The sequence below is a fragment of the Puma concolor genome, chromosome D1 (assembly GCF_028749965.1).
Source record: "Puma concolor isolate L17-30 chromosome D1, mPumCon1.1.hap2, whole genome shotgun sequence".
In the NCBI taxonomy this organism is placed as follows: Eukaryota; Metazoa; Chordata; class Mammalia; order Carnivora; family Felidae; genus Puma; species Puma concolor.
In genome coordinates this window covers 11,999,523-12,008,108 of record NC_141676.1, presented here as the reverse complement: position 1 = coordinate 12,008,108, position 8,586 = coordinate 11,999,523, and the positions used below count along the sequence as shown (strand labels likewise).

Genomic DNA, 8,586 nt, shown 5'->3' with positions numbered 1-8,586 from the left:
CCAAAAATAAATAAACGTTGAAAAAAAAAAAAAAACCAAATGTTCACTGATGGCTACATAATTTAATTCAGTAAAATATCTCAAAACTCTTGAGAGGGCATGCAGGATCAAAAGCTGAGGGCTTTTCAAGGGTCCTTTGGAAAATTTTGTCAGAGGAAGGAGAGAATACCAGAGGAGACACTTCTCAAAACAGTCTTTTTATTCTTAAACATAGAAGCATGAAAAAGTAGTAGACTTTCATGAAAGAAGACTTCAAAGAGGAAAATGTTGCTCTGAAAGGGTTATCTTGGCACTAATGATTGACATTGGATGATTTTAATTCTGAAATGTCTGTCACCATAAAGGAAAAACCTAACACCGAAAGTTCAAGCTTCTAGTTCTCTGTAATGTGGAGGAAGACAAAAATGTTGTACAAGCATGGGTTAAGTAATGCACGGAACCAAAATAATTGGATGTTTTTGTGCTAATACAAATTATCATGATTGTATGTGAACTGATACTTTTTTCCACTGATGAGGAAGGCTTGCAATAGAAAATGGCACTAATCAACAATATTTCTCAGGACTGCATTTCCACTGATGCCAACCACAAGAAGCAGCCTTAAACTTCAGATCCCTCAGTGCCTGATTGGATTCTTCTTTATGTTCTGACACATGAAAATAACATGGCACTTTTTTCTGAATAACATAATTCATAAGGTGAACACTGGTTTTCTTCATATAGCCGTGCTTTTGGTATTTGGGGACAGTGTAGCCCATTCTCATCTCACAGGACTGTTCCATCACAATCCAAGAGATAAGGCGCCCCTCTGGACCCAGCACACCGAATCCTGGAAAATTCTGGAGGCAGCGTTCAATATATTTCAAGCTCCTATCATTTTTCCCAAATGTCCACTGTTCATTCACAAGCCCTGCATGGGAGGGATCCAAGGAAATGTTCTGAAAGCTTCCTTTCCTGTCAAGAAAAAAAAATGTGCATTTATTCAGCCAACATTTACAAAACACCAGGATTGTAGAAAATGAATATGACACCAATCCTTTCCTTGAGGATCCCACAGCCTAGAAGAGGGAACAGGTGGACAAAAAACTAATTCTTTGTCCCCTTGAACATGTTCCCAAATAATTAAGAGGGCTATCACCCTATGTACTTAATGATACATTTCATAACAGAGAGTTAGCATCATATAGTACAGTACATCTCAGAAAAGTCTAACCATTTATCCCAAGGAAGAAGATAAGCATATGTCTTAAAAGAGGAAGGCTATAGATACACCAGAGCAGTCCTCAATTTTGTTCGAAGATGCATGTGTGAAATATGTAGTTTGAATTCTCTCCCACAAAATATCTAAAGACACAAGGTAATACTTCTTTCAACAGATATTTCCAAAAAACGTGTATCACCGGAAGATGAGAGCCATGTTGATCTTAAGCTTCATGTGTCCCAAAGCCCATCACCACATACCTCTAGGAAAGTACCAAAAATGAAATTTAACAAGCACCAATACAGGAAAAGAATATCAGATTTTTTGGTGATAACAATAGGATTTCATCCTGATTCTCTCACTGGACAAGTTATCTGAGACTGAGTCTTCTCATCTGCAAAATCAGAATCACATCCTCTGTGGGTAGGGGAGGTTGGGACAGATGGAAGAGCCCAAAGAAGTTTCAACTATCTGCCCCCGGGAGAAAGAGTTTTCAGGAATTCATCAGTTTTAAGGTCACTTTATGTCTGCCAGTAAGTGGGGTTGCTGCACACTAAATTGTCCACACATGGGTGGGGCCTTCTTTTCTCTCTGCCTGCCTGACCTTTCCTGGCCCTGCTTCTTCAGAGATCTCAAGCATCTCACCTGACCTTGTCTTGTGGCAGAGCCAAACTGAGGCTGGCAAGATATCAAGATATGCATTTGGGTTTAGAGGAAAGAAAGATCACCTTAGGGCAGGTACTCCATTCCAGATTTTCAGAGTTATAGTATTATTGAATCCCCATTTACCACTTTTCCGTATGCATACGTTTCTTCTAAGATTCTCATGGGAACACAGCTGGGCCACAGCAAGATTTGAATATTGTTGGCTCTCCTGGCTAAATTAGTTGCATGTGTGAGCATATGTTTTTATTTTATTTTATTTTTTGAATTAGCAATATAATTATAGAGCATAAATGGATATTAATGAAAAATAATTCTTTCTTTTTTCTTTGATCTCCTATTATCCAGTTACCTTCTCTAAAGTCTACCAGGAATGCAATATATTTATGTAACCTTCCAGAGGTGTTTGATGCAATTTAAGATGTTTACATACTATGATAGCATACTGTATATATTATTCTATTTTATTTGTTGTGTTTTTTACTTAGCATTATATTTTGGAATTCTTTCCATATTAGTTCCTATAGAGCTGATTCCTTCTTGTTAATGGCTGCATATTATTCCTTTGTCTGGATTATACCATAAGGAATTGACCTGCATTCCTATTGATGGACACTTTGGTTGTTTCTACGTTATGCTATCACATATTGATTTTATCAAAGTCTTGGGGCACCTGCATGGCTCAGTCAGTTAAGCATCCGATTTCAGCTCAGGTCATCACCTCTCAGGTTCATGAGTTCAAGCCCTGCATTGGGCTCTGTGCTGACAGCTCAGAGCCTGGAGCCTGCTTCGGATTCTGTCTCCCTCTCTCTCTCTGCCCCTCCCCTGCTCACACTCTCCCTGGCTCTCAAAATGAATAAACATTAAAAAAATTTTTAAATAAATGTATCAAAGTCTTAAAATCCAATTTGAGAATATCTTCCATTTAATATACATATTATGTTACCCAACAATTCCAACTCCAGGATTTATGTTTCAGAAATATTTATAAAACTTGTGCAATGATCTGTTTACGAAGACATTTCTTGTAGAATTTTTGTTATTAGGAAGAACTGGAGATAAATCAAAAGTGTGTTAATATGGGAATACATAATTGTGCATCTCCCTCTTATGGAAATCTATGCAGCTGCCAAAATACATGAAGATACCCACATGAGCTTACCTGAAAGGTTTATATAACATATTGAATGAGAAAGGTTGCAGTACAATAATTTCCTATGTTGTAAAAACAAAAGAAAAAGGAAAACAACAAAACCAATTCATACACACAAAGTACTAAAAGCATACACACTAATATTAAGAATATTTACACTTGGGGCACCTGGGTGGTGCAGTCGGTTAAGCGTCCGACTTCAGCCAGGTCACGATCTCGCGGTCCGTGAGTTCGAGCCCCGCGTCAGGCTCTGGGCTGATGGCTCAGAGCCTGGAGCCTGTTTCCGATTCTGTGTCTCCCTCTCTCTCTGCCCCTCCTCCGTTCATGCTCTGTCTCTCTCTGTCCCCAAAAAAATAAATTAAAAAAAACGTTGAAAAAAAAAAAGAATATTTACACTTGGGGGCGCCTGGGTGGCTCAGTCAGTTAAGCATCTGACTTCGGCTCAGGTCATGATCTCATAGTTCATGAGTTCAAGTCCCATGTTGGGCTCTGCACTGACACTGCAGAGCCTGCTTGGAATTCTCTCTCTTTACCTCTCTCTCTGCCCATCCCCTGTTCTTGCTCACTCTCTCAAAATAAATAAATAAACTTAAAGAAAAAATTTACACCTGAAAGAAAGATTGCGGAGAATCTAAGTGGGCAAACTTTCGCTTTTTACTTTGAATGCTTGTATACTTGGTATAGCATGCAGTATGTTTTTAATGTTTATTATTTTTGAGAGAGGGAGAGAGACAGAGACAGAGAGACAGAGCACAAGCGGGGGAGGGGCAGAGAAAGGGAGACACAGAATCTGAAGCAGGCTCCAGGCTCCAAGCTGTCAGCACACAGCCCAACACTGGGCTTGAACCCATGAACCTGAACCAAAGTCTGATGCCTAACTGACTGAGCCATCCAGGCACCCCTAGCATGTAGTATTTTTGCAAGAAATTGAAAATAATCTCAGTAAAGATTCTCTATGTCACCATGATGTCCTGTACCCTCCCAGGAAGGCTCCAAGTGAGTTAAATATATATATGGAAATAACCTCATCTAATGAAGACCCTGCCCATGCTCAGCAAACCTCAGCTAATATAGTTCCCTCCCTTTACCCCTACAACTGTGTACCCCATAATTTAGTCTCAAATCTTGCTTTTCCAAGTCTGGCCCTTACGACAACTCAATGATTTCTTATCAGGAATTTGGGAAGCAAAAGGCAAAATCTCACTTGGTATCGTCATCCACTTTGGGCATTTTAAATGACTCCATCACATCCACCTGGTCATCATTGGGTTCCACCGGCATTTCTGTCATAATGAGTATCGTCTTCACGTAATCCACCCGCACTGATTTTGAAGCCGAAATCTTTCTTATTGCCTCTTGAAAGCTCTCTTGGCAACCTGGAGAGAAGAGAAAGACAGCCACTGTCTGCCCCCTTCCACATCTGCTGTGAATGAACCAGAGGTCTTTGCTTCTTAACTCAGATCAGTTACCTTGGATCTGGAAGACTTGGTCCCAATTGATAAGCTGGGGCTGTGCCAGGACTTCCTCTAACTTGTCAGTAGCTTTGGTGAAGATTTGGTAAGTGTTAGTATAATGATCCAGGTCATCCTTCATCTCCTGATACAACAAACGGTCAACCTTATTTACACAGCAGTACAATTTACAAAATGCTCTTGCATATGCCTGGAGCGCTGCAGACTCCGTTGTTTGATACCCTCTGTTTTTCCCAGAGGTGTGGGCAGAAAATGGCCTTGGAATCCCTTGAGAAATAAATCACTATTCACAGATTTATGCTGGTCGCTTTTGGATGGTACCCTGAAGGCATCTGCTCTTGGGACGGTGCTTAAGGACTTTTCTTGCCTGGGATGGGAGGTGCACCAGCAGGGTGTGTTAAGGGTCTAAAAGAGAGAGTGTCTACCTTATAGGGAGAAATAATGGGAACAGGGTTGGAGTCAAGACTGTGGGTCTGTGAGAAAGCCATGCCTAGGCTAATTCTGACTCAGCACTCTGGTGCTAGCATGGTGACTGGCCCTTGCTGTGCAAGTGAACAGAGAGGACTTTTAGAAAGAGCCATCACAGCGGGTTCACAGCGACACCTGGAGGGGAGAGCCCAGTCTCTCACTGCCCTGCATTCTTGCTCACCTTCTGCAGCAGATACTCCCCTGGGGGTTTTTACAGGTAAGGTTGGGTTCTAATTCTCCTGATAACTATGTAAATGGAGAAGTGTGGGAGGAGTGGTTAAAATATCTGGGATATTTTTTTTTAATTTTTAAATTTTTAAAAAAAATTTTTTTTGAGAGAGACAGTGATAGAACTTGAGCGGGGCAGAGGCAGAGAGAGAGGGAGACACAGAATCTGAAACAGGCTCCAGGCTCTGAGCTGTCAGCACAGAGCCTGACACAGGGCTTGAACCCATGAACTGTGAGATCATGACCTGAGCTGAAGTTGGATGCCCAACTGACTGAGCCCCCCAGGCGCCGCTAAAATTTTTTTTAATGTTTATTTTTGAGACACAGAAAGACAGAGCATGAACGGGGGAGGGTCAGAGAGAGGGAGACACAGAATCTGAAGCAGGCTCCAGGCTCCAAGCTGTCAGCACAGAGCCCCACACGGGGCTCGAATTCACAGACTGCGAGATCACGACCTGAGCCGAAGTTGGATGCTTAACCGACTGAGCCACCCAGGCGCCCCTATCTGGGATATTTTAACTCTGGGATGGAAGGGATTCAATACTTATACTCCCCAAATCTGAAAGATGGGAAAGACATTTTTATTAAATAGACAGTTGGCTCTACAACACAGGTTTGAACTGCAATTTTTTTTTTAATTCGATAAGTGTATTTTCCTTATGATTTTAAGGACATTTTCTTTTGTCTAGCTTACTTTGTTGTAACAATACAGTATATAATACATGTAACATACGAAATATGTGTTAATAGACTATGCTATCATAAAGTCTTCTAGTCAACAGTAGTCTATTAGTAGTTAAGTTTTAGAGGAAGTCAAGAAATATATGCAGATTTTTGACTGAGTGGGGGCTGGCGCCCCTAACATCTGCATTGTTCAAGGGTCAACTGTACATGATGTATCTGTAGTTTAACAATACTCTGACATAGTAATTTCTGTCAACTTCACTTTTTATAGTGAAGAAAGCAGCAGTCTTTCCACGCTCACACAACTTGACAGATTTAGATCTCAAACCCAGTACTGATTCAAATGTTATTGGATTATGTTCATTCAGATCCAAGGAAAACAAAACATTTCCTAACCATTTCCAGCCACAAACATCTTGAGGTATATGCCTGTGATTAGAATCTCAATGGAAAAGAATTGACCAGGGGCACCTGCATGGCTCAGTTGGTTGAGCGACCAACTCTTGATTTCAGCTCAAGTCATGATCTCACACTTTGCAAGACTGAGCCCCAAGTCTGGCACCTCTATGAGTGTGGAGCCTGCTTTAGAACTCTCTCTTCCCTCTCTCTGTCTCTCTGTCTCTCTCTCTCCCTCTGCCCTTCTCCCATGTGCTCACTCACTCTAAATAATATAATATAATATAATATAATATAATATAATATAATATAATATAATAATTGACCAAATGGGATCCCAATGTTATTAATAAGCCCTGCATCACTGGCCATTTGGTTTACACCCATGCCTTATTTCACTGCCCCCTCTCCCATCCAAGCAGCCATTCCAAAATCTATATGTATCGGGGATGCCAAGGTTCTCAGCTTCAGTCCCCTCATTTACACACAGAGAACATCCTGAACAATACTGGCTTGGCATTCAGTAACTAATGCTCTCACCTCTCGCTGAGGCCGAGTAATGACTATCTGATAATCTGGCCAGGCATCCACCAGCACCTCCATGTTGAATGGATTTTTATTTTTAATGTTGAAAACGGCACCATATACCTACAAGAGCAACAGATCAAAACAGGAGGAGATGAAGTTTTTCTCTGAGGTAGGGTCTTGTAGGTGGTATGGGCAATAAAGCCAGGAGACAGGAGAACTTGACAAGATCAATCCAGTGCTTTCGGGATGGCTCACTGAACTATCCATCAGGAAGTATGCTGCAAAAAAGCCCAGGAAAGGTCCACAAAAATCTAAGTTAATCAGTGAATCATTAGGAAATGGTTCGTCTGACATTTTTTCATTCATTTTTTTAAAATTCAGGGGCGTCTGGGTGGCGCAGTCGGTTAAGCGTCCGACTTCAGCCAGGTCACGATCTCGCGGTCTGTGAGTTCGAGCCCCACGTCGGGCTCTGGGCTGATGGCTCAGAGCCTGGAGCCTGTTTCCGATTCTGTGTCTCCCTCTCTCTCTGCCCCTCCCCCGTTCATGCTCTGTCTCTCTCTGTCCCAAAAATAAATAAACGTTGAAAAAAAAATTTTTTTTAATTCATACCATCTTTTTCATTTCATACTATACCATTTTTGGCACATATTATGTGTCAGATTTGTGTCAAGTGTGGAAAATCCAAAGGTGAGTATGATATGGCCACTGCCTTCAAGTTTACAAGGATGGGGAAGTATATAGTTTGATCATAATAAGACACATATTCTGATAGATGCATGCATATGGTTGTGTGGGATCTCAGAGAAGAAAGTCACTACCTCTCTAGGAGTGGTAGGAAACTTACACATAAGGTAATATTTGAATTCGGTCTTCAGAGATAAGTAAAATATTTTCCTGGCAAAGCAGAGAAGAAAGGCAAGTAATTCCAGGTGAGAGAAAAAGCATGCATGAGTGCTTGAAGTTGTGGCAGATTATATCATCCCTGATGAGCTTTGAGGGCTCGGTGATTGTAGCATGTGGTATATGGAAGAGACATGTTGGGAGATTAAGCGGAAGAGGCTGGGACATTTTATGATAAACCTCAGAATTAAGGAGTGTGGACTTTTGTGCCTTGGACATGGACCACTACTGAAAGTTTAAAACAAGGGAGTGGTATGATCATATTTGGGTCAGATAGATGACTCCGGTTACCAAGTGTAGGTAAGCTAGTAATATTGTAGAAAGGCAGATATTGTAATAGCCTGGAGCAGATAAGGAATTCCACTAGAGATAGCAGTAGAATGGATTCAAACAATGTATAAAAGAGGAGAAGGAGGAGTAAAGTAGGTGTCTGGATATGGGTATTAAGATCATCCTTGCCAAAGGAGTCTGACTTTAGACTTGTATTTCCATCTGCCTGGAAGGTTCTGAGCCCTGAACCTATATTCCCACACTTTACCCCTCTCTTCCAGATTTCTTCCTACTCTCTCACCTTCAAGGACTCAGGGATGCTCTTTTCCAGGGATTCATACAGAATATGCAGCTTCTGGGATTCATGAAGCACAAACATATTGTATAGCACCTGAGCCTCCTTCTCCCAGGAAGATGACCTAAGGAAACATACAAACAAAAATACCTGGAAAGATGAGACAGGTGTCCAGCAAGAGGAGAAAGGAAAAATCACCTAGGACATCATACACTGCCAAAAATAAAGGGCTTTAGAAATTTTCAAGTCCAAACCTTTCATTTTGCAAGTGAGAAACTAAAGCCTGGAACTGCAGCTAGACTCAGGGTTCATTGGTGATCTTTCTACA

At 41.2% G+C, this 8,586-nt stretch overlaps 1 protein-coding gene across 1 annotated transcript; it reads right to left on the bottom strand.

Annotated features, from left to right (window-relative positions):
- Positions 1-218: 218 nt before the first annotated feature.
- GLYATL2 (glycine-N-acyltransferase like 2) lies at positions 219-8,378 on the bottom strand. The gene is made up of 5 exons (XM_025929071.2): positions 8,265-8,378; positions 6,806-6,913; positions 4,487-4,613; positions 4,222-4,393; positions 219-954 (listed from the first exon to the last, which is right to left on the bottom strand). Exons 1-5 carry the CDS (start codon positions 8,340-8,342, stop codon positions 546-548), a joined length of 894 nt encoding a protein of 297 aa, XP_025784856.1. The 5' UTR covers positions 8,343-8,378; the 3' UTR covers positions 219-545.
- Between the last annotated feature and the right edge of the window lie 208 nt (positions 8,379-8,586).